Source organism: Crocuta crocuta, unplaced genomic scaffold (genome assembly GCF_008692635.1).
Source record: "Crocuta crocuta isolate KB4526 unplaced genomic scaffold, BGI_CrCroc_1.0 scaffold258, whole genome shotgun sequence".
NCBI lineage: Eukaryota > Metazoa > Chordata > Mammalia > Carnivora > Hyaenidae > Crocuta > Crocuta crocuta.
The window spans coordinates 7,885,882-7,911,653 of NW_027532842.1; the positions used below are offsets into that span (position 1 = coordinate 7,885,882).

Below are 25,772 nucleotides of genomic sequence, written 5' to 3' on the forward strand. Positions count from 1 at the left end.
GCCCCGCGTGTGTACGTCCTCTCCGTCCGCGGGTACAGTCGGCAGCCCCCGCACGCGCTCCCCTTGCGGGTAGGTGGCCCCCTTCCTCGCACAGCCGGAGCGCCGGCCGCACTCCCAGAAGGAGTAAGGCATTGCACGTTTCCAGCGTTTCTAGAAGCATTCGAGGCCAGCGTTCCCGGAGGGCTGCGGAGAAGGCCCTGCTGGCGGACTGTTGGGAAGACCAGCCGGAAGCCCACGGCGGAAGGCCTGACNGTGCGGCTCTAGCGCCTGCCGCCCCTCTGAAGAGCAGGGAGCCGTCTGTTGGCACAGGCGCAGCGGGGCCAACGCCCGTGCAGCGCCCGCACCGTGCCCGAGAGCCAGGGTCCCCAACGCACGCGTCCTCTTTGACGCGACACTCTCCCAGTTCTCTTGGTACCGCCCTTTCTGTCATCAGTTTCTCTTCCTCCTGCTGCGCATCCGTCACGGGTGCTCCCCAGGCAGGAGCCGTGCGTGCTGCCCACTCTCAGGTCCCCTTCGGCGTCTCCATGCCCAGCCCGGCTGCTCCCCTGGCCACACCCCTGCTCAGCGTCTCTGGCCCCTGGAGCTTGGCGCGCTCCGCACCGCACCCCCCCGAAGCCTCACTCGCAGTGTCCTTTGCTGGCGCCGCTGTTCACCCAGCGTATCTCTTCCATCCCTTTCTCTCTGCGCTCCCAGCCTTCAGATGCATCCAGATACAGTCTTCCAGTTTTGCCTCCTGGGGATTTATCTTCCTTCTCTCTCCTCCCTGCCTCCAGAGATTTACAGGGAGCAGATCAGGGAAAATACCTTGTGGAGGCTCTAACAACAGTCATTTCATGTTTTTCTCTGAAATGCATGAGTTGAAATGTATACTTTCAACTTAAAGAAAAAATACTAATTCGAATATTACGGAGATTCAGCAGATACACTTTTTTCACATATACTTTGTTGATTTTTTTATTCCTTTGTTGATAATAATGAAGTCACTTGAAGAAAAATGTAAAATTTAGCTACATTGCGAACAATTAAAATAATTCTATTTTGCCACATAACACGAATATCAACATTTACATAACTAGCAAAAAATAGTATATCCTTGAAATAAGAAAATAACTCATCCACCACACATCGTTATAAAGAAAAAGATAACTTATCATGCTTTTTTTGCAAGTTCCAAGAAGGCTTTATTACACACAGAGGGGAGAGGTTCAGTCAGCCGTGGCTGCCGCTTCCCTCGCACAGATGGGTGTCCCCACCCTCTTCTTGACGAGCTTGAGGGCACACCTGTCCTTGGAGACCTTGAGCAGCTCCACAGCTCACCGCTTGTAGGGGGCAGAGCTGCGCGTCTCCTGGAGATCATGTCCTGCACGAACTCGGTGTGCTTGCCCAGGCGCCCATGACCGCAGCGGGGCCTCTGCTCGCGCACAGGCTTAGTCACCTTGTGGCCCCTATTGGGGCCCACGGCCAAGGGCTAGTGCAGAACCACGGCTGCTGCTCCTCCGTGGCTCCCGCAGGTACAGCTAGTAGGCATTTCTGTAAACTGGGCAGAGTTATGGGAGCACTTTGGGGGCTCAGCCAGATAAGTGCCCAGTTTCACCTCAGGTTATGATCTCACAGTTTGTGGGTTCAAGCCGAGCATCGGGCTCTGTGCTGACAGCTCGGAGCCTAGAGCCTTATTCGGATTCTGTGTCTCCCTCTCTCTCTCTCTCTGCCCCTCCCCTGCTCACATTCCATCTCTCTCTCTCAAAAATAAATAAACATTTAAAAAGGTTTTTTAAATTTTAAACTGAGCAGAATTCTCAGTATAATACAGTTCTTAAAGATGTACTGAATATTAGTTTAAAAATACGTTGTAAGGTATATAAACATGTCCTCATGATAGATGTGTTCATCTCTCTTAGGGAAACAGTTCTCAAAACTGCATTCCACAGCAAGTCACTTTTTAGAATGGTTCCAAATTTAAAATATTTTTAGAGAAGCGTAGTAATTAACAGAATTTAATCATCTCTTCTCGTGGCCCTTCCTTAGGGATTCATTAACAGATTTTTAAAAGTAATTATTAAAATATTTTCCTATTTGACATGCACTTTTAAAACATTGCCATTGAACTGCATTTAGGTTACAGTTAAATGTAAGATACACATGTTAAACTGTTTCTCCTGTTTTCCAAAGTTCAGTTTCCTTTAAAAGCTGCTCAGGGAGCAGGCGTCTAGGATGCTGTTCAGAACGGCATTGTTCACAGTGTACTTGATGGTGTGGGTCTGCTCGTACCGCCGCAACTCTGTTTATTCAGGCTTCTTATTTAAGTCACCTTGCAAAGAAGGACACTGGCGCTTTCTGTCTCACAAAGCCCCCATTTAGAGGACGTGTGCCCTTGTAGAGAAGAGAAGAGTGAGGCCTCCTGTTGGCACTAAGCCCACGGCAGTCTGGCAATCTGGCCATTTTTCACACTGCCATCTTCCTTTGAAAATTAGAAAAAAAGCTGCTCTCCACTTTTTTGAGGCTGCCAAGGGATGAAATATCTTGATCCTTCAACTAACACGAGAGCAATTCTCCCAGGTACAAGATACGATAAAACACATTTAATTCTTTCACTCCCCATATAAAGCCTGAATATTTTTAAGGAAAAATATCCAAAGACGTACTTGTGGGCTTTTTGGTTAAAAAAGAAGCACCCTTGCTCCAAAATAAAAACAACCAAGAAGTTGGTAATGCACAAAAATGTAAGTCATTAAAAATATTATTTTAATGTTATTATTTAAATTTAAGATATATGCCTGTAGTTACTTGTAGCTAAACCATTGAATTGCCTGGCTGTAAAGTCGTCACCTGCCTTGCTGTGAACTTGGGCCTGAGTCTGTGTGCTGTTTGATGGGGAGCCATGAGGGCAAATCACTGCCATCACCCTCTGCGGGCGTTCATTCCTCGTGTCTAGGCTGCCACAGTGGCCTTAGTCCCATTGCTTCTTCCATGTGCATGACATTTCTGACAACCAATAACTTTAATTTTCATACTTTCACATTAAGTCTTCATATTCAGCCTTATCTATTATCCCACACCACTTAATTTAAGTTTCATCCATCATTTGAAGACTGTTTTTAGAATTACTTCCTCTGTGACATCTCTCTCTGATTATCTGAACTCTGAAGATGATTTCACATATTTCCAAAGTCTGTCACTTTTACTGTCACTGCCTCTTAGTAATATTTCGCATTTTTTATAAACATTTTTATTCTGGCCTCCTTGATGGAAGTATACAGCACCATCTATTACAAATTCTTGCCAAAAATCCAGCGTGAATATCAGCACACTTCTGGATCCAAGTACTAGTTTGTAGAAAATATAGAAGTTACAGGAACATTTGAAATGACACCAAGAAGATGCAGTCAGCAAAATTCTAGACTCTAAGAAACTTCACAGGACTGATGACTATACATCTTTAACAACTGTGTTAAAAGAGAAGGGGGAAAGACAAGGGAGAATCCCTAGATTTTTTTAAAGAGATTTTACAGCACAGGGGACAAAAGACAAATTTTAAGCTTTTGTGAATCAAAGTACACTAAAGGAGTGAAAAGGCAACCCACAGAATGGGAGAAAATATTTGCAAATCATATATAGGGGGTTAAAATCCAGTATTTATAAAGGACTCCTGTAACTCAACGACAACAAAAAAATACCAAACAACGCAACTGAAAGGGAAAGACTGGAATAGACATTTCTTCGGAGAAGATACACATCAACTAATTCCCACATGAAAAGATGCTCCACATCACTAACCACTAGGGAAATGCACATCAAAACCATAATGAGATACCACATAATACCATTATTATCGAGAAAAAAAATTAACACGTGTTGGCAAGGATGTGGAGAAACGCAGAGTAACCTCTGCACTGTTGGCAGGAATGGAAAATGGTGCCACCGCTTTTGAAAAAAGCATGGGTGTTACTCAAATTAAACATAGAATGACTATATGATCCAAGAGTTCCCCACTGGGAATATACCCAAAAAGAATTAAAAGCAGAGACTCAAACAGATATTTGTACACCACTGTTTGTAGCAGCACTAATCACAAAATCCAAAGAGTGGAAACAGCCCAAATTCCATCAGCAGATGGCGGGTAAACAAAATGCGGCCTTTGCATATAATGGAGCATTATTCAGCCATAAGAAGGATTGGGATTCTGACACATGCTACCATGTGGGTAAACCGTGATGACATGATGCTCAGTGAAATAAGCCGGACACAAAAGGACAAACAAATATTGTATGATTCCATTTATATGAGATTCCTAGTGTAGACAAATTCATAGAGACAGAAAATCGGAGAGAGATTATAGGGACTGGAGGCAGAAGAGAATGGAGTTCATGTTTCATGGGTATGGGGTTTCAGTTTGTGGTGATAAAAGAAAGTTTTGATAATCGTTGCAACCCAATGTGAACTTCCTTAATACACTGTACATTTAAAAATGACTAAAATGATCAATTTTGTTATTGGTATTTTGCCACAGTAAAAAAACAGGGGGACCTGAGACCCGTTAACCAAGTGCAATGCAAGGTCCTTTCTTGAATCCTGATTTGAAAACACTGGAAAAATTATGTTTCTGATACAGGGACATTTGTCAAAGTTATATGAATTTGATGATATTGAGGAACTATTGATAATCATTTGGAGGGAGGGAGCTGTCTTTTTAGAGTTACAGCTTGAAATTTCTACCGTGAAAATAATATATGAGATTTGTTTCAAAATAATCCAGTGGGGAGAAGGGAATGAAAAGAGGTATAAACCAAAATCTGCCATGAACTGATAATTACTGAAGCTGATATATATAATACAGTTATTCATTATATTCTCTCTACTTTTGTGTATGATTGAAGTTTTCCATAATAGAGGTTTTTTAAATTGTGTATTTCACTATTCTATCAAACTGATGATCCGGAGGGAAAAATTTTTTTTAACTTATCAGGAAGCCATGATTTACAAGATACAGTTTATGTATTTATTGCTGTTCATTTCACTGCATCCACATAAAACCAGACACTATCTATTTGAGCAAGAAAGGACAGACGCAGAGCGAGTGGCCAGACACAGAGTTAGCTTCAAGTTCAACTTAATCCAGGGCTCAGACATCACCAGCATCCATCTCTCATACCTGCCGGTTAAGGTGAGCTGCATTCTCAGGCCCTGCACACCGGCTGTCTGGCAGTTCCAGGCACTCTTTCCACTGCCTCGCATTCCTGAGTGAAGCATTCTCACATCATCAAAGCCCAGGAGGGTTGGCGGAGGGGGAAAAAAATGAAGTGGATGATTCAGCATTCTCATCAGAAATTACGCTCTGAACGACCTGGCTCAGGTCAAGGCCCATCGCAAGTCCCCGCGACTAACCAGCGCAGAGTGCTCCTTCGCTCGGGTCAGCTGCTCGCAGGCTCTGCGCGGCTTCCGTGAGGGCACGTGATTGGCGTAGGCCACGCACCATCCAGCGTCAGAGGGGAGAACGGGCACCCACCTGACCTGCGTGGTTGAGAATGCCGTAGGAGTGGTTTCCCAAAGGAAAATCGGGTTACTGCCGCGAAGATTTAATTCTCTTAAATGATCTAGTTTGGCCTTTGGTATATCAAGACCTCTGTTCCTCTACTGAACGTTTAAATTTGCTTCACTTGAGATATTAATGAGTAGTGATATTTGAGTACAAATTGCATAAAGTGCCATGCAAATAAAACCTGTTCTGGATACCTGATTTTTGCTAGCCAACGTCCTCCCCCCTTTTTACTAGTAACAGTAACCTGATGAAAAAAAACAGTATCTTTTTTTAAGTATTAGTACTGTACCTTACTCTCTACTATAGAAGTTTTCCACTGTACCAGAGAGAGGTAAATTAAAGTAACAATGTGTGTGTTTTTAATTAGGTGAAGTCTCTGTATAGTATCTATGTGTAATTACTTCTAAACTAAGACTTATTTTCTGATGTTTTTATTTTCTCTCTTTCAGGGCTGATATCTTATACTGAGTATCTTTTCTTGCTTACAATCCTCACCAGTAAGTATCCCACAGTTTTTCTCTATGAACATGTGGAATTCTCTGTTCTTGCCAAACAGTGTTTTGGAAGTTTGGTATTTATGTCTTTTTATCATGAAAATTGTCATTGCCATCTTAGCTTCTGTGTCAACAAAATGATGCTGTTGAATGAGATTATCTCTCCTACCTCTCTTGTACTGTGGCTCCGCATAACTTTGTCTCCTTAAAAGATTTGTTGAACAGAAGAATGAGACTTAGCTTTCACATATTTAAAAACCATCAGTAGATATTCTTCAAACTTCCTGATCAGTACTCTCCAGACTGGTCATGAAAATCCAGGAACAAGTGAGAAACTTCCACAGCTTGGAGCAGAGTAAGGAAATATAGCAACTAAATGCAACATGATTTCTTTCTTTCTTTTTTCTAACGTTTATTTATTTTTGAGAGAGAGAGAGCACAAACGGGAGGGGCAGGGAGAGAGGGAAACACAGAATCCAAAGCAAGCTCCAGGCTCCGAACTGTCAGCACAGAGCCAGATGCAGGTCTCAAACTCATGAATCGTGAGATCGTGACCTGAGCCGAAGTCAGACACTTAACCAACTGAGCCACCCAGGCGCCCCCAACATGATTTGTTATATATGATCCTAAAATAGAAAAATAGCATTGATGGAAAAACATGAAATCCAAATAAAGTCTGTAGTTCGACTGAAAATACTATTACCAGTGTTAATTTCTTAGGTTTGACAATGATAGTGTGGTTACATAACATGTTAACATTAGAGGAAGCTGGGTGAAGAGTATGAGAACTCAGTATACTATCTTTACAACATTTCTTAGGTCTAAAATTATTTCAAAATAAAGTTGGGTTTTTTAATGTTTATTTTTAAGAGAGGGAAAGGGAGGGAGAGCAAGCAGGGGAGGGGCAAAGAGAGAGGGAGACACAGAATCTGAAGCAGGCCCCAGGCTCTGGGCTGTCAGCACAGAGCCTCATGTGGGGCTCAAACCCACGAACAGTGAGATCATGACCTGAGCTGAAGTCAGAGGCTCTATTGACTGAGCCACCCGGGCACCCCTCAAAATAAAAGTTTTTTAAAAACTGTACTCTGTGAGGGGCGCCAGTTGGTTAAGCATCCGACTGTAAATATCGGCTCAGGTCATGATCTTGCGGTCATGAGATCAAGCTTCATGTCATGCTCCACACTGAGTCTGGAGCCTGCGTGGGATTCTCTCCCTCACTCTCTCTCTGCTCTTCCCCTGCTTGCTCGCTCTTGCTCACTCGCTCTCTCTCAAATAAACCTAAAAAACAAAAACCCTACTCTGAGAAAGGGAAATTAAGAGTAATAATCAGTATGAAAATAGCCAAGCTACTATGAGAATTTAGGAAAGCCCTGGTAGACTTAAATAAAGTTCTCAAATTAATTTTCCTTTGAGAAGCAGAGCATCTAATAGCAGAACAGTACTCCTATGGAAATAGATCAGCCCTTGAAAATTGTTATAAGAAGAGTTCATTTTTCTCTGTTGAAGAGCTTACATAATAGTTTCTAGAAGCTTTTTTTCAAATTTGAAGACCTATGGCTCAGCAGATAATTTGCATTTCACCAACATTTAAATAACTACTCACTCTTCACTTAATTGCAGAACCCCATACTGGGTTTCATGTTGCTTTTAAAATGCTGGATGCAGATGGTAATGAGATGGTTGAGAAAAAGGAATTTTTTAAGGTAAGTAGATTCTACTTATTTTTGGCTTATAAAACACTTGGGTGCTTGTGTGATTTTACATTTCCATTAAAATCAAAACTATATCCACTGCTTACATATGCAATGTCAAGAAATCATTTATACATTCAGAAGTGTTAAATTTTCCATAGTACAGCCTTGAGGGAAACTGTTAAGGAACAGAGTGTAAGATTCCTATGGGAGAAATCAACATAAGCATCTACATTTTTTAGGGTTTTGTTTTTTATGATAATGATAATACAAGAGAAAGGACTTCATAGATATGTTCAGAATTACTCTTATACACCCTCACCCCGCAAAAAGGAACAAGAAAAATAAAAACTTAAACCTTCATAAAGAATAGGGGGAAAAATGAAAAAGCTGCAATAGGTATAAATGGGTGCACATTTTCCAGGAATTTGCCAAGGCTGATATTTGCAGTGCTGGAAATATGTTCAAGTGAAAATGTGTTTCCGAGACAACCCCAGGACACGTGAGCAGTCAGTTTTACTCCAGTCCAAGAATGTTGATGGTAATATTAAAAACTAGCTCAGGGTGCATGAACTGTTGAGTACGTGCCAGTTAGAGTTAAATGTTTTTAGTCTGTTAGAGTGTTTTGTAGAGTAAATAATAAAATGTAGTAAATATGTAACACACTGCCTTGTACATACTAACTTCCTAGAACTATCATCGATAATGAGTACATACATAAATGACTGACTTCTTTTTTTTTTAAGCCTTTAAGACCTGAAGCAAATGGATTCTTTTACATCTAGGAATGTGAAAGAAACACACATTTTAGAAAAGAAAATTTGGCAGCTTCTTAATGTATACTTAGCATATGACCTGGCAATTCTGCTCCTGTGTATTTAGTCAAAGAAATAAAACATGTTCACCCGAAGACCTGGCTATGAATGTTCGTAACAGCTTCATTCATAATAGCCCCAAGCTGTAGACAACCCAAGTGTTCACCCAGTGCCGAGATAAACAAATCGCCTGCATACAGTAAAATACTGCTCAGCAGTGTAAGGAGCGAACTAGCGATAAGTGCACCGTGGATGATCAGCCTGAAACGGGTGTACACAGGGCGCCACTGCCTGGATGTGAGCCTCTAGAAAAGGACCACATCTGCACTCACAGACAGCAGATCAGTGGCCGCCTGGGGCTGACAGGGAGTGAGGAATTGACTGCAGCTCCCGTGAGGCAGCTTCCGGAAGCACTAGAAGCATTTTGGATCTGATTAGGGTGGTGGTGACATGGGTGTATAAATTTGTCAGAACTCATCAAACTGTATGTTTAAGCAAGTATATTGTATCATCATATAAATTATACCTCAGTAACCCCTTTGACAAGGTTCCACACCACAGGCTCTGCAAATTTAATTACTAAGATATTTGGTTTTATATATAAGAAACTGTCTCAAAGACTAGAAGCAAAGGACATAGCAAAAGTTCTAATCAGAGAATAAATTTATAAAACAATGCAGGGCACCTGGGTGGCTCATCACTTAAGTGTCCAACTTTGGCTCAGGTCATGATCTCACCGTTCGTGGGTTCAAGCCCCACGTCGGGCTCTGTGCTGACAGCTCAGAACCTGGAGCTGCTTGGGATTCTGTTTCTCCCTCCCTCTCTGCCCCTCCCCTGCTGGCACACTGGGGTGTGTGCACACGCTCTCTCTCTCTCTGTCTGTCTCAAAAAAGTAAATATTAAAAAATTTTTTTCAATTTATAAAACAGTGGGATCCTACAAAAAATAGGCTTATACATATTTAACATTTTTAGAAATCTGGAAGAGGGTATAAAGAGTGCATAAATGTTAGCATACAGGGGAAACTAAGGTAAATGACATGAACACCTGTGTGAGAAAGCAGTAAAGTAGCAGAGGAAATTCTCAGTGTTTTAAACTGTAGAATCCATCTTTACCTAACGTGGCCGCTATCAGTTAAAGACAGGTATGAAGCAGAATCCTTCACAATTTTTGTGATATTTCCCCACTCTTTGCAGACGTACCCCAACTAATTAGAAGTAGTGTCCCTGTATAACACAATTCTAAAGTATTCCTCTCACATTTTTATTGCAACAACTCTTTTCAGACTCATTTTTCATTGATACAAATATTTGCATTGTTGCAAATGAACTTCACACATACCCCTTTCTTGAATCGAGGCCCATTAACCCAGGGAAGCAAGCTGAGCACCAGAACAAGAATGGAGGCAGCCGCCCCACCGTGGCGTCCTTGACATCACAGCTTCTGGTGGGGCCTGGCGGCTCACTCGTTTCAGGGTGTTGCCAGACATAAGAGACTAAATTTTGATGCTTTTATATTTGAAGTTTATATCACCATTCAAAAAAAAAAAAAAAAACTCACAAACTGTCTTCTGTGCTCATTGCTTCCATTTCAGGCTCTTCTGGTGTCTTTCACCAAGTTCAGTTTCTTTGAAGCTACATTCTCAAGGCAAAAAAAAAAAAAAAAGTCCTAGTGTCCCCAAGTAGGTAACTTCTACCTTCAGCTTTCTGGTGCAGAAAACCCCATTACTTCACAGTAATATTTAATTAAATAATTACAGTAACAAGTGCAATGAGCATAACTGGTTTGGAAACAGACAAAAATGAGAGAAGATATTGAGCTCAACTGCTGAGAGCAAGAAAATGCATGCAAGCTTGAGACTGGCCAGGAGCTTACTGGGAATATCCATCCCTGAGTTCTGCAGGGGCACTAGGGAGCATTGATTAATCTGCTGAATTGGTTAGGTTTTTTTCTTTTTGCCACATTTTATTTGAGGAAAAAGAACCCAGTATACAAGTATAGGAACTTAAATTCTAGAATATCTAGAAAGGAATGAATTCATCATAACCATAGCCTACCCTCAATATTTGAGACCAGTATGTTGGTATACAATTCTCAAAGGTCTCCTGAAACACAGAAAATATACCCTCACACTAAAACAGACACCTTTGGATTTTTATGTGGTTAGGTGTGCTTCACAAAACACAGAGAAGGTTCAACAGAAGAACAACTGAAATAATGGGAGGTGAGAGGCTTCTTTATGAGGATCTATCTTAAAAATAGGTATCATGGAAAGACTAAATGTATGATCTTACTTCTAGGTAGAATCTAACAAAAAATCAGACTCCTAGAAATAGATCAGGTTACCAGAGGCAGGGTTGGGAATTGAAGGAAGGTGGTCAGAAGGTACAAACTTCTGGCTAGAAGATAAGTACAAGAGGTGTAATGTGCATCATGATGACCGTAGTACACGCACAGCAAGTGGTTAGAAGAGGAAATCCTAGCAGTTATCATAACAAGGAGAAAAGATTTATCTTGCCTTTTTTTTTTTTGCATGTGTATGAGATGATGGATATTAACTAAATTTACTACAGTAATCATTTCAGAGCACCTCTAAGTCAAATCGTGCTGTACACAGTGAGGTATATCAGTTATATCTCAATACAGCTGGAAAAAGATAAGACTCGTGGAGGTCTCCCTCTCTCTCTCTGCCCCTCCCCTGCTTGTGCTCTGTCTCTCTCAAAAATTAATAATAAAAAAAATTTTTTTAATTAAGATATCACTAGTTTCTTATCACTGGTATCAGTGAGATCTTTCGGTCAGTTCTAGTCATCTAGTTTTTCTGCCAGTCTCCACTGTACTGGGAAAACAGGCAACAAAGCTTGTTAAAATTGTGTATAAAATATAGAATCTATACCTGGACGCTCCAGTAAAGTAGCCAGTAGCCACATGTAGCTCTGAGGCCCTTGAAATTTGGCTTGTGGCCAGAAAATTTGAGTTTGCAAATTTTAATTAATATAGAATTTAAATTTAAATAAAAACTTAAAATTTAATTCTTTGGGTATTAAGAAATTTATACATATATTTGAAGATAGCTGCATTTACAGAACTCCTTTTAAATTGTAAATTTTATGAAATCTGAACGCAGATCAAATATTTCCAATGAAATGTAACACCTAAGTTGAGATTGTTCTGTAAATGTAAAATACACACTGGATTTTGAAGAAAAGAGAAAGGAATGTAAAATATCTCGATTTTTATATTGAATACTTGATGAAATATGGGATATTCCTTTTCATTTTTTTTACTTTTTTGAATGTGGCTACTCAAAAATTTTGAATTACTTTTGTGGTTCCTTTATATTTCTTTGGACAGCACTGCTTTAGAATATACAAGACTATAAATTCTGAGAAAGTTTCATATATATTTTATTATATGCCCCTTAAAACAATTGTTTCAAATGCTGAAAAAGATTTTTTGTATGCATGGGTTTACAACTTACTTAAGAAAGCTGGAGGGTTCCAGAGGATTGAAGTTGCCTAAATACACTTGTAGATATGTGAAGTGTCACTTACTGTGTAGAGAAACAGGTAGTAGTCTTACAGAAATCACCTTCTTGAAGTGGTAAACGTTAAAAGTAACAAAATTATGGAGAAAACTTTCTATAACAGAAAGTTACAGAGTTTAAGTAACTGCTTAAAGAATATTGGGAATGTTTCACATATTCAAAACACGTGGTTTGAAAAGATAAAAATTGTTTCATTATAACATCATTGCGAACAAGTGTTAGCAAATCTGTTCTTACCAAAGAATCGGTATGAATAAAGTTTATCATTGCAGAGCAATGGCTGTGAAAGCAGCCTGGAATTCGACCGAGTAGTTGAACGTGGTATTTTGTTTGTTTGTTTAATATTTGTTTATTTTTGAGAAGAGAGACAGAGCATGAGCAGGGGAGGAGCAGAAAGAGAGGGAGACACAATCTGAAACAAGCTCCAGGTTCTGAGCTGTCAGCACAGAGCCTGATGCGGGTCTCGAACCAACGAACTGCGAGATCATGACCTGAGCCAAAGTCAGACGCTTAACCGACTGAGCAACCCAGGCTCCACAAGGGTGGTTTTAAATGGACAAAATGGAAAACCAAAACCAAAACAAGAATTTCCAGATATCATGGCTCTTACTTAGGTCCTCAGATAAAAAATACTCAAAAAGCAAGCAGGAAAGGAAATATCAGGTAGTCATCATAAATTTATCTTTAAATTCAATTTCACTCAGGCTAAGGAAAGCAGAAATAACTGTATTGCTCTATTTAGCATCAACAGTGATTAAATGACCATTACTAGGTCCCTTGGGGAAATAAACTTTATAAAATACAGACCACTGTAAAAGCATTGCTGCTGTTCTTATGTGCACCTCAGAGGCAGAACCCCCTAATGAGAACTGTACGTTGCTGTCAGGAGAAACCAGCAGACAGTTGTTATGAATATAATTGCGCTTCAGTGTTCCACCACTCATCTCTGTCCACAGTATGAAAGCTGAGTTAGAAGAGATTGGAGGTAGGAGGCTTGTTAAGCTATTACCGTAGTCCAGTTTACAGCTGTGGATGAAAAGTAGGAAATACAGTCAAGACATGCTGTGGAATAGGCTCTGTAGAACCTGGTTTCCAGCTGGATTGGAGAGATGAGGGGAAAGGAGACGTAGAGGTCACTCCTTTTTCCAGCCAGCCTAACTAGGAAGTATGATAGTACTAACTGATCCAAGAGAAAAGAAGACTAGTTCTTATGGAGGTTTGGTTACGTTCAACGTATATGTTACATTATTGCATCTTTACAGCAACCTACAAAGTAAGTAGCAGTATCCCCATTTTAAATATAAAATTGATAGTATTGTAGCCATGATTTGATTCCAGTCCATCCAGTTCTACAGCCCTGCTCTTTCCTCAGTGTTAGCCTGCCTCATTGAAGGAGAATGCAAAAGAGGACTGGGTTGAAAAAGATCTTAACTCTGAGATTGGAAGTGTTGACCTTTATAAACTTTGGGGCCATCCCTGTAGAGATAGACATGAGTAGCACGCAACTGTCTGGACATAAGAATGTAGCCAGGATTAGGAAGCATCCTGATGGAGGTGATCATTAAGTCATGAGAGTACATGACCTAAAGGGGAGAATGTAGCGTGAAGAGGGATAAGATCAGAGTCTTGGAAAACAATTGCATTTAGAAGGTCAAGCTGAAATTGAGAAGACAATGAAATTGAGAAGGAGCAGAGTACAGAAGAAATTTTAAAAATTTCAGAAAGTGCAGGATAATGGAACTAGGGAGGAAAAGAGCAAGAATGAAGTAATGTTTAATATCAAACTTTCTAAAAGTGGTCAGGTTGGATAGCAGCAGAGTAGAGAACTTGAATTTTGTAGATCTTTGGGAACCATTACAGAAGCAGTTTGAAAATAGTGGTCGGGACCAATGCCCTAGAGCAGAGGACTAAAGAGCGGATAGGAAATGCAAAATCGATTGGAGGAGTTAAGATGGCAGAGTAGCAGGGAGACCCTGGGCTTGCCTCATCCCTCAAGCACAGCTGGATCAACACCAAATCATTTTGCACACCTAGGGAACAATCTGAGGATTAAGAAAACAGTCTTTGTAATTTGAGGGAGAGAACCTGGCAGGCTTATTTTAACCAACCAATCAAAGCAACCTCGTTGAAAGTCCAAACACTACCCTCTGCAAGCAGGGAGGAGTTCTGCAGAGGACTGACCTCAGGGAAAGAACAGCCAAATCACAGTAGCAAAGTGCAGACAACTCACACCATAAAACACTTTCTGAAGTGCCAGGCCCTGGACAGTGTATGGCCCCTTCTTAAGATAGCATTACTCTTGGAGCAGGAAACATAACAAGCTTTCATAACACACACCAAGACAGAAACCTAGATAAAATGACAAGATGGAGGAATCCCCCTCTCCCCCCACCAAAGAAAGATCAAGAATAAACCACAGTCTGCTCAAAACAGATATAAGCATTATATCTGAACAAGTATTTAGAACATTAGTCATAAGGATAATACCTGTGCTTGAAAAAAGCATAGAAGACACCAGAGAAACCCTTGCTGCAGAGATAAAAGATCTTAAAACTAGCCTGATCAAAATAATAATGCTATAACTGAGTTGCAAAACAAACTGGATGTAATCTCAATGAAGATGGAAGAAGCAAAGGAACAAATGGGTGATATAGAAGATAAAATTATGGAAAATAATGAAGCTGAAAAGAGAGAAAGAAAAGTATTCAATCATGAATATATACTTAGGGAACTCAGCAATTCCATGAAGTACAATAATATTCATATCATACCAGTCCCAGAAAAAGAAGAAGAGCCAGGAAAAAGGGAGAGAAGGTTTATTTGAACAAATTATAAAACTGATAACTTCCCTGATCTGGGGAAGGAATAGGCATTCAAATCCAAGAGGCACAGAGAACTCTCCTGAAAATCAACAGAACAGGTCAGTACCAAGACATATCAGTGAAACTTGCAAAATACAAAGATAAAGAGAGAAAGGGAAAAGACCCTTAACCTACAAGGGGACAAGACCCTTAACGTACAAGGGTAGACACATAAGGGTTAGCAGCAGACCTGCCCACAGAAACCTGGCAGACCAGAAGGGTGTGGTATGATATACTCACCATGCTAACTGGGGAAAATATGCATCCAGGAATACTCTATCCAACAAAGCTGTCATTCAGAATAGAAAGAGATAAAGAGTTTCCAAGACAAACAAAAACTAAAAGAGTTTGTAAACATTAAACCAGCTCTATAAAAATTATTAAAGGGGACCCTTTGAGTGGGAGAGAGAGACCAAAAGCAACCAAGACCAGAAAGGACCGGAGATGACCTACAGGAATACAACTTTACAGGTAATACAATGGCACTGATTTCATACCGTCAGTAATTACTCTGAATGTAAGTTGACTAAATACTCCAATCAGAAGTCATAGGGTATCAGAATGGATTTAAAAAACAAGACCCATCGATACGCTGCTTACAGTAGACTCATTTTAGACCCAAAGACACCTCCAGATTGAAAGTGAGGGGATGGAGAACCGTTTTTCATTCTAATGGGCATCAAAAGAAAGCTGAAGTAGCCATACTTATGTCAGACAAACAAGATTTTAGACCAAAGACTGTAATAAGAGTTGAAGAAGGGCACTGAATCCTAATAAAGGGATCTACTCAACGGGAATATCTAACAGTTCTAAATATTTATACCCCATACATGCAAGCAGCCAAATATACAAATCAATTAATAACAAACTTAAAGAAACTCACTGATAATAATATAGTAATAGTAGGGCACTTTAACACCCCATTTTTAGCAATGGACAGATCATCTAAGCAGATCATCAAGGAAACAATGGCTTTGAAGAACACACTGGACCAGGTGGACTTAACAAATAATTTCAGAGTATTTTCTCCTAAAGTAGCACAATACAAATTCTTTTCAACTTCACATAGAACATTGTCCAGAATAGATCACAAACTGGGTCACAAATCCGGCCTCAACCAGTACAAGATAGAGATCATACCATACATATTTTCAGACCACAGTGCTGTGGAACTTGAAGTCAGTCGCAAGAAAAAAATTTGGAAAGTCCACAAATAACTTGGAGGTTAAAGAACGTCCTATGAAAGAATGAATAGGTTAACCAGGAAATTAAAGAAGAAATTAAAAAAAAAATACATGAGAGTAAATGAAAATGAAAAGACAACAGTCCAAAATCTTTGGAATGTAGCAAAGGCAGTCATAAGAGGAAAGTATGTAGCAATACAGGCCATGGCTCAAGAAGCAAAAGTCTCAAACTCACAACCTAACCTTCCATCTAAAAGAGCTGGAAAAAGGACACCAAATAAAGCTCAAATCCAGCAGAAGAAGGGAAATAATAAAGATTAGAGCCAAAATAAATGATGAGCAATCATATGCCAACAAGTTGGGCGAAGTGGAAGAAATGGATGCATTCCTAGAAACATAAACTACCAAAACATTGAAATAGAAAATTTGAACAGACTCATAATGACCAGCAAAGAAATTGAGCTAATAATCAAAAAATCTCCCAACAAACAAGAGTCCAGTAGTGGATGGCTTCCCAGAGGAATTCTACCAAATATTTAAAGAATTCCTGCCTATACTTCTGAAACTGTTCCAAAACATAGAAATGGAAGGAAACTTCCAAACTCATTCTGTGAGGCCAGTATTACCTTAATTCCAAAACCAGACCAAGACCCATTAAAAAGAAAGATTGCAGACCAATATCCCTGATGAACATGGATGCAAAACTTTTCAACAAGACACTAGAAAATCAGGTCCCACAGTCTATTAAAAGAATAAATCACCACAACCAGTGGGATTTACTTCTGGGGTGCAAGGGGGATTCAATATCTGCAAATCAACATGATATGCCATATTAATAAAAGAAAGGATAATAACCATGTGGTGTTCTCAATAGACACAGAAAAAGCATTTGACAAAATACAGCATCTTTTCTTGATAAAAACCCTCAAGGAAGTAGGGATAGAAGGAAAATACCTCAACATCATAAAGGCCATATACAAAAGGCCCACAGCTAGTATTATCCTAAAGTCAGGAATACAACAGGAATGTTCACTCTTACCACTGTTCAACATGATACTGGAAGTCCTAGCCTCAGCAGTCAGACAGCAGAAAGAACTAAAAAGCATCCAGGTCGGCAAGGAAGAAGTCAAACTTTTAGTCCTCGCAGATACTTTATGTGGAAAACCCGAAAGACTCCACCAAAAAAAAAAAAGATTTGCTAGGACTGATAACCTGATTTCAGCAAAGTCACAGGATATAAAATGAACGTACAGAAATCTATGGCATTTCTATACACCAATAATGAAGCAGCAGAAAAGAGAAATCGAGGAATCAATCCCATTTACAATTGCACCAAAAACCATAAGGTACCTAGGAATATACCTAACCAAAGAGGTAAAGGTCTGTACCCTGAAAACTGTAAAACGCTGATGAAAGAAATTGAAGAAGACACAAAGAAGTGGAAAAACATCCCATGCTCATGGATCAGAACAAATATTGTTAAATGTCTGTACTACCCAAAGCAATCTACACATTTAGTGCATCCCTATCAAAATAACACAGCATTTTTCACAGAACTAGAAATTCTGAAACAATTCTGAAATTTGTATGGAACCAGAAAAAAATCCCAAATAGCCAAAGTAATGTTGAAAAAGAAAAACAAAGCAGGAGGCATCAAAATTCCAGACTTCAAGCTGTAGTATAAAGCTCTAATCATTAAGACAGTATGGTCAGTGGGACAGGACAGAGATCAATGGAGAAGGTTGGAAAATCCAGAAATGGACCCATAATTGTATGATGAACTAATCTTCCACAAAGAGGGAAAGAATATCCAATGGAAAAAAGACAGTGTCCAACAAATAGTGTGGGGAAAACTGAACAGTGACATGCAGAAGAATGAACCTGGACCACTTTCTTACACCATACACAAAAATAAATTCAAAATGGATGAGGGACACCTGGGTGGCTCAGTCGGTTAAGCGTCCGACTTTGGCTCAGGTCATGTTCTCACGGTTTGCAGGTTCAAGCCCCGCATCGGGCTCTGTGCTGACAGCCAGCTCAGAGCCTGGAACCTGTTTCACATTCTGTGTCTCCCTCTCTCTCTGACCTTCCCCACTCATGCGCTCGCTCTCGCTCTCGCTCTCTCTCTCTCAGAAATAAATAAAACATTTTTAAAAAATGGATGAAAGACCTAAATGTGAGACCAGAAAACATCAAAACCCTAGAGGAGAAAACAGGCAGAAACCTCTTTGACCTCAGCTGTAGCATCTTCTTATTTGACATATCTTGGGAGGCAAGGAAAACAAAAACAAAAATGAACTATTAGGACTTTTTCAAGATAAGGAGCTTCTGCACAGTGAAGGAAACAGTCAACAAAACAAAGGCAACCTATGTTATGAGAGAACATACTTGCAAATGACATACCACATAAAGGGCTAGTGTCCAAAATCTATAAAGAACTTATCAAACTCAACACCCAAAAAATAAATAATCCAGTTAGGAAATGAGCAGAAGACATGAACAGACATTTCTCCAAAGAAGACACACAAGTGGCTAGCAGACACTTGAAAAAATTCTCAACATCACCCATCATCAGGAAAATACAAATCAGAACCACAATGAGATACTACCTCACACCTGTCAAAATGGCTAAAGTTAACTCAGGAAACAGCAAATGTTGGTGAGGGTGCAAATAAAGGGAAACCCTCTTACACCATTGGTGAGGTTGGAAACTGGTGCAGCCACTCTGGAAACCAGTATAGAAATTCCTCAAAAACTTAAAAATAGAACTACCCTACAACACAGCAATTGCACAATACAACAATTGTATTTATGCAAAGTATACAATAATACTGATCCGAAGGGGCAGATGTACCCCATTGTTAATAGCAGCAGTATCAACAATAGCCAAATTATGGAAACAGCCCATGTCCATCAACTGATGAATGGATAAAGAAAATTTGATGTATGAATGTATGTATGTGTGTGTATCCATGTGAATAATGTACATATACCCACACATACATACACATACACATACATCAGAATATCACTTGGCCATCAAAAAGAATGAAATCTTGCCATTTGCAGTGAGTGGCAGTTGTTGGAGCTGGAGTATATTATATGCTAAGCTAAATAAGTCAGAGAAAGACAAATACCATATGATTTCATTCATATGTGGAATTTAAGAAACTAAACAAATGAACATAGGGGAAGGAAGGGAAAATAAATAAAATAAAAACAGAGAGCCCTAAGACTTAAATAGGAGAGATAGGTGGGGGGATGGGTATTAAGGAAGGTACTTAGGATGAGCACTGAGTGTTATATGGAACTGATGAATCACTAAATCCTACTCCTGAAACCAATACTACATTATATGTTAACTAGCTTAAATTTAAATTTTTTAATGTTTTTATTTATGTCTGAGAGAGAGAGAGCGTGAGCAGGGGAGAGGCAGAGAGAGAGGGAGACACAGAATCTGAAACAGGCTCTAGGCTCTGAGCTGTCAGCACAGAGCATGACGCGGCGCTCGAACCCACAAACCATGAGATCATGACCTGAGCTGAAGTCGGTCGCTCAACTGACTGAGCCACCCAGGCGCCCCTAACTTGCTTGAATTTAAATAAAATCTGGGGAAAAAATAATAACTTGCTGAATTAAAAATATAGCTGAAAAAAAAACCTTTTGTCACTCTTCCTGTCACTAGAATAGACATACAGCCCCATTTGCTCAGATGTAGACAGTCCAGTGGTTACTCCTGCGGTCTGACTGCAGTTATTTTTAGTGACCTCTTTTACAAGTACCTGGTTTAAATAATCGATTATACAGTTAGTCTCCAAAAATAAAAAAAGGAAATGCAAATTCGATGTTAATAGGTAAAAATTATTCTTCTGAGATGCTTAATATTTAAGGAAGGAAATTAATTTGATACTAGTTTAAGGTAGAAAACCTATCTGTCTGCACAAGTAGGACCTGAAGTAGCTGTGTTACGCAGGGTACCACTACGCTCCACCTCCCTCAGTCTACCTCAGGTACGAGAAGAGGATGTATTTAAGATTACTACTCAGGTAGAGCCTAATAATTACGAAAAGGCTATTCTATATGAAGGTAAAATTCTGTTATGTTAATTAAACTGTTAGCATGTACACAAACCATAAATCCCTCAGATGTGAATGAACTTTCTGCTTTTATTTTTGGCAGTCACAAGGCATAGGGAGCCCAGTCTTAGAAGTACTGTATCCACTGTACATACATCCCGAGATTTGTAACATTGGAACTAATTTTATAAAGTGGACTGATAGAGCCTCTGGTAATGTCACTGTCATGCTTACAAAGACCAAAGTTCTGATTCATTATAGTAATGTTTGGTGAAACCCAAGTCTGAATGACAAAGCCTACAGATAAAGGAGACACTGAACATTAAACTGAAAAAAGGCAACAGAGGGCACATTGTTTTTTCTCTTTGTCTTCTTCCCATCTCTTCTCACAGTGTATGTTTCCTACTCCAAGAGACTAGAGAAGTCTCTTTTACTGCATGTACAGCCTTCACTCCTAAGATTGTTGAGCATACCTACTTTAAAAATTGGGGGGTGGGAACCTGGGTGGCTCAGTCAGTTAAGCATCCAACTCTTAATTTTGGTTCAGGTCATGATCTTGCAATTTGTGAGTCTGAGCCCTGCCTCAGGCTCCATGCTGACAGTGCAGAGCCTGCTTGGGATTCTCTCATGAGCTCACCCTTTGCCCCCCCTCCCACTTGGGCATACTTGCGTATTCTCTCTCTCAAAATAAACATTTAAAAATAATGAGTTTCTGAATACTTTTTCTTCGTGTAATTTAACATGCTGAATTTATGCAACACTTTGTAAATACTACAATTTTTGCCTTAAATGTTTGGAAAATTCTTAGATGATCAACTTATGAATTAAGAAAACAAAAAGAGCATGTTAGGATATGGCATTGATTTTTTTAAGTGTAAGATTATAAAGGTCAACCTTCTAAGCCTATACAGGGTTAGGCTTATCATAGAAATAAAGCAGTAAACTTGATAACTCATGGAGCATGATATAGTCAATTTAAAATAACTGCATAAAGGGGTACCTGGGTGGCTCAGTTAGTTAAGCGTCTGACTTCAGCTCAGGTCATGACCTTGCAGTTTGTGAGTTCAAGCCCCATGTTGGGCTCTGTGCTGACAGCTCAGAGCCTGGAAGCCTGCTTTGGGTTCTGTGTCTGCCTCTCTCTCTGTCCTTCCCCAGCTCATGCTGTATCTCTCTGTCTCTCAAAAATAAATAAACATTTTAAAAATTGTAATAAATAACTGCATAAAGGAAATGGGTATAGGAAAACCCTAAACTCACTTCCTCCCATGGACGCACCAACTCTGTAGCTGCATATGTATCACTTCCCTCTGAAAAAGACCTGAAAACTAGCTAAACAGCTTCTCCACACTAAAAGATAAAAAGACCGCATGAAAATGGATAAAAGAAATAGAGACACATTCTTATAAAAAAAAAAAAAACCTACTCCCCAGCATGGCCATCCACAAATGGGAAGGATCTTACAGATAAAAATGTATCCCTGAGGGGGTTCAAGCCGCATGTCAGGCACTCTTGGAGGCTACACTGAAGAGGTGAGCCCCCAAAACATTGAAAAACATTCAGGAGATCCAAAGGGCTGTAGAAAACTGAGACTCTACTCTTAAAGAACTCATACACAGACTCACTCACCCCAGGATTCAGCATAAAAGTGGTAGGTTGCAAAGTGCTTAGGCCATATGTGAAGGAAATTCATTGGCTAATCTTTTTTTTTTTAAATATTTTTTATTTATTTCTAGGAGAGAGAGAGAGACAGCGTGGGCAGGGGAGGGTCAGAGAGAGAGGGAGACACAGACTCTGAAACAGGCTCCAGGCTCTGAGCTGGCAGTCAGCACAGAGCCCAACGCGGGGCTCGAACCCACGAACCGCGAGATCATGACCTAAGCGAAAGTCGGACACTTAACCGACTAAGCCACCCAGGTGCCCCTCATTGGCTAATCTTAAAAGCATCTGCTGGAGGAGCAGCTGGAGGTGAGGATGTTCACAAACATCATTATTTCAGTCTCATTTTACCTTGCTACTGCTCTTTGCCCTACCCATGCACTCTCCCATGGCCTAGCCCTTCTAAACGTGGAAGGGGGCTTGCCCTATCATGCCAAATTGACAGGTGTGTGCAGTCCACATGAAGGATGCCCCTTAAATACCTAGTTCTGGTGGCCACGGAGGATTGAATTTCGGGGCCCCACATGACTGAAACAATTGAAGAGACAATTGACAGCTACCACTTCCAGGGCACTGCATGAGCAGCTAGCTGACTGAAACACATCTCCTGTCTTCCTGTGACCACTCCATCAAGATGCAGTTTCAGCTGTTTTGGCTCATATGTAGAAACAAATAGAATCAAACAAAATGAGAAGGAAAAAAACAGAAGAATGTGTTCCAGATAAAAGAACAAGATAACTCCAGAAAAACACCTCAACAAAATGGAGATAAGTAATTTACCTGATAAAATGTTGAAAGTAATGGTCGTCATAAATATGCTTGCCTGTCTTATGAGAAGAATGGATGAGTACAGACTGAACTTTAACAAAGAGACAGAAGATATAAAAATATATATACCAGACAGAAGTCACAGAGCTAAAGAACACAATAACTGAACTGAAAAACACACTAAAGGGTCTCATAGCATACTATATGAAGAGGAAAGGACCAGTGACCTGGAAGACAGGGCAGTGGAACTCACCCACACAAAGCAGCAAAAAGAAAAAAAAATAAAATAATGTTAAAATCTGAAGATAGTTTAAGGGACCTAGAGGACAACAACAAGCAGAAAAACATTCGCAGTTAGGAGTCCCAAACAGACCTCCAATTACGGGAAGCACAGAGAATTCCAGGTAAGACAAACCCAGTGGTATCCACAAGACCAATTATCTCTAAAACGTTAAACTTTGAAGATAGAGGGAGACTCTTAAAAGCACCAAGAGAAAAACAACTTGTATGTACAAGGGAAACTCCATAGGACTGTCACCAGATTTTTAAGCAGAAACTTTGCAGGCCAGAAGGGAATGGCATGATATTCAAAGTGCTGAAAGCAACAAACTTTAACCAGGCATACTTTACTCAGCAAGGTTGTCATTCAGAATTGACAGAATTGAAGGAGAAGTAAAGAGTGTTCAAGACAAGCAAATACTAAAGGAGTTTGCCACCACTAAACTGGCCTTACAAGAAATTTTAAGGGACTTCTTAAATCTGAAAAGAAAGGGAACTAATTGGTAACAAGGAAACATAAAAAATGTCAATAGTAAATGCAAATATATACCAAATGTAGTGGACGAATCACTTAGAAATCTGGCATGAAGCTTAAAAAAGTTAAAATAACTATACATAATAAAAGTTAAAATTACATACTATATATAATACAATAGTTAATGGATGTACAAAAATAAAAAGATGTTTAATGTGACATCAAAAACATAAACTGTGCAAGGGGAAAGGAGTAAAAATGTAGGATTTTAGAGTGCAGTCTTAACATGTTATCAATGTAAAATAGACTAATACACAAACACACACACACACACGCACACACACATAGACACGCATACAGGCAGATACATGTAAGCCTCCTAGTAACCACAATCCAAAAATCGTAGTAGATACACAAAAGACCATTAGGATGGAATCTAAACCTAACACTAAAAAAGAGCATGTAACCACAGGGAAGAGAGCCAGAGAAGAAGAAAGAAACAAAGAGGAACTACAAAACCACTAAAAAACAATCAACAAAATGACAGTACATAAATACCTATCTGTAATTACTTTAAATGTAAATGGCCTAAGTTATTAAGAAAAGATATGGAGTGACCGAATGGATTNGACCCATCTATATTTTACCTACAAGAGACTCATTTCAGATCTGACACACACAGACTGAAAACTGAAGAGATGAACAAAGATAGTTCGTGCAAATGGAAACCAGAAGAAAGCTAATAAGTAGCTTTACTTAAATCAGACAAAATAGACTTTAAAAGAAACTGTAATAAAAGACAAAGGTGGGCATTACATAATGATAAAGGGTTCAATCCAGCAAGAATATATAAGACTTGTGCATAGGAGCAACTAAATATATAAATATAAATATATAAAGCAATATTAACAGACATAAAAGGAGAAATCAACAGCAATACAATAATAGTAGAGGACTTTAATATCCCCTTTACGTCAATGGAGAGTTCATCTAGACAGAAAGCCACTAAGTAAACATCAGCCTTAAACAACACATTAGACCAAATGGACTTGATACATACAGATATTTCATCCAATAGCAGCAGAATACACATTTTTCTTACGTGCATATGGAACATTCTCCAGGATAGATCCCAAAACGAGTCTCAAATTTAAGAAGATTGAAATCATATCAAGCATCTTTTCAGGCCACTCTGGTATGAAACAAGAAATGAGTCACAAAAAGAAAACTGGAAAAATCCAAATGTGTGAAAATTGAACACTATGCTACTGAATACCAACAGGTCAATGAAAAAATTAAGAGAAGTTAAAAAAAATACCTTGAGACTAATTAAAATACAAACAAATCAAAATCTAAGTAACTTTATGGTAATATGGGTCTGTCTTAAGAAACAAAAATAATCTTGGGGCACCTGGGTGGCTCAGACGGTTAAGAGTCCAACTTCAGCTCAGGTCATGATCTCACAGTTTGCAAGTTTAAGCCCCGCATCAGTCTCTGTGCTGACAGCTCCGAACCTGGAGCCTGCTTCGGATTCTGTGTCTCCCTCTCTCTCTATCCCTCCCCCACTCATACTCTGTCTATCTGTCTGTCTGTCTCTCAAAAATAAATAAAACATTTTTTAAAAATTTTAAAAACAAGAAACAAGAAGAATATTAATCTAACTTTACACCTACAGGATCTAGAAAAAGAGGAACAAATGAAGCCCAAAATTAGTAGAAGGAAGAAAATAATTAAGATCAGAGAAGAAATAAATGAAGTAAAGACTAAAAAGACAATAGAAGAAATCAATAAAACTAAGAGTTGATTCTTTTAAGAGAACTACATGAGGTGGCACAGTTGGTTAAGTGTCCCAACTTCAGCTCAGTTCATGATCTCACGGTTCTTGGGTTTGAGCCCCACATTGGGCTCTCTGCTGACAGCTCAGAGCCTGGAGCCTGCTTTTGATTCTGTGTCTCCCTCTCTCTGCCCCTTCCCAACTCGTGCTTTGTCTCTCTTCCTCTCTCAAAAATAAACATTTTTTAAATAAAAATTGAAAAATGAAGAGAACTAAAAGTTGACAAACCGTTGGATAGCCTCATCAAGAAAAATATGCTCAAAGAAATGAAATCAGAAATGAAAGGAGGTTACATCTGATACCACAGAAATAAAAGGAATCATAAGAGACATCTGTGAAGAATCATACTCTCAAAAGACTGAACAACTAGAAGAAATGGATAAATTCCTAGAAACATAAAATCATCTAAGTCTGAATCATGAAGAAATAGAAAATCTGAATTAGACTGATTACCAGTACAGAGACTGAATCAGTAATCAGCAACTTTTCAACAAACAAAAGTTCAGGACCAGATGGCTTTACTGGTGAATTCTCCCAAATATTCAAAGAACATTTA

General features: G+C 39.4%; 2 protein-coding genes across 2 annotated transcripts in view; both read left to right on the top strand.

Moving 5' to 3' along the window:
- Positions 1-25,772, top strand: part of ZDHHC20 (zDHHC palmitoyltransferase 20) — a 345,529-nt gene that overhangs the window by 195,442 nt on the left and 124,315 nt on the right. The gene's annotated exons all lie outside the window — the stretch shown is intronic.
- Positions 1-25,772, top strand: part of MICU2 (mitochondrial calcium uptake 2) — a 127,853-nt gene that overhangs the window by 67,893 nt on the left and 34,188 nt on the right. The window contains exons 5-6 of the mRNA XM_077745339.1: positions 5,986-6,033; positions 7,651-7,733. Coding sequence (XP_077601465.1) covers positions 5,986-6,033; positions 7,651-7,733 — 131 coding nt within the window. The remainder of the gene's footprint in view (positions 1-5,985; positions 6,034-7,650; positions 7,734-25,772) is intronic.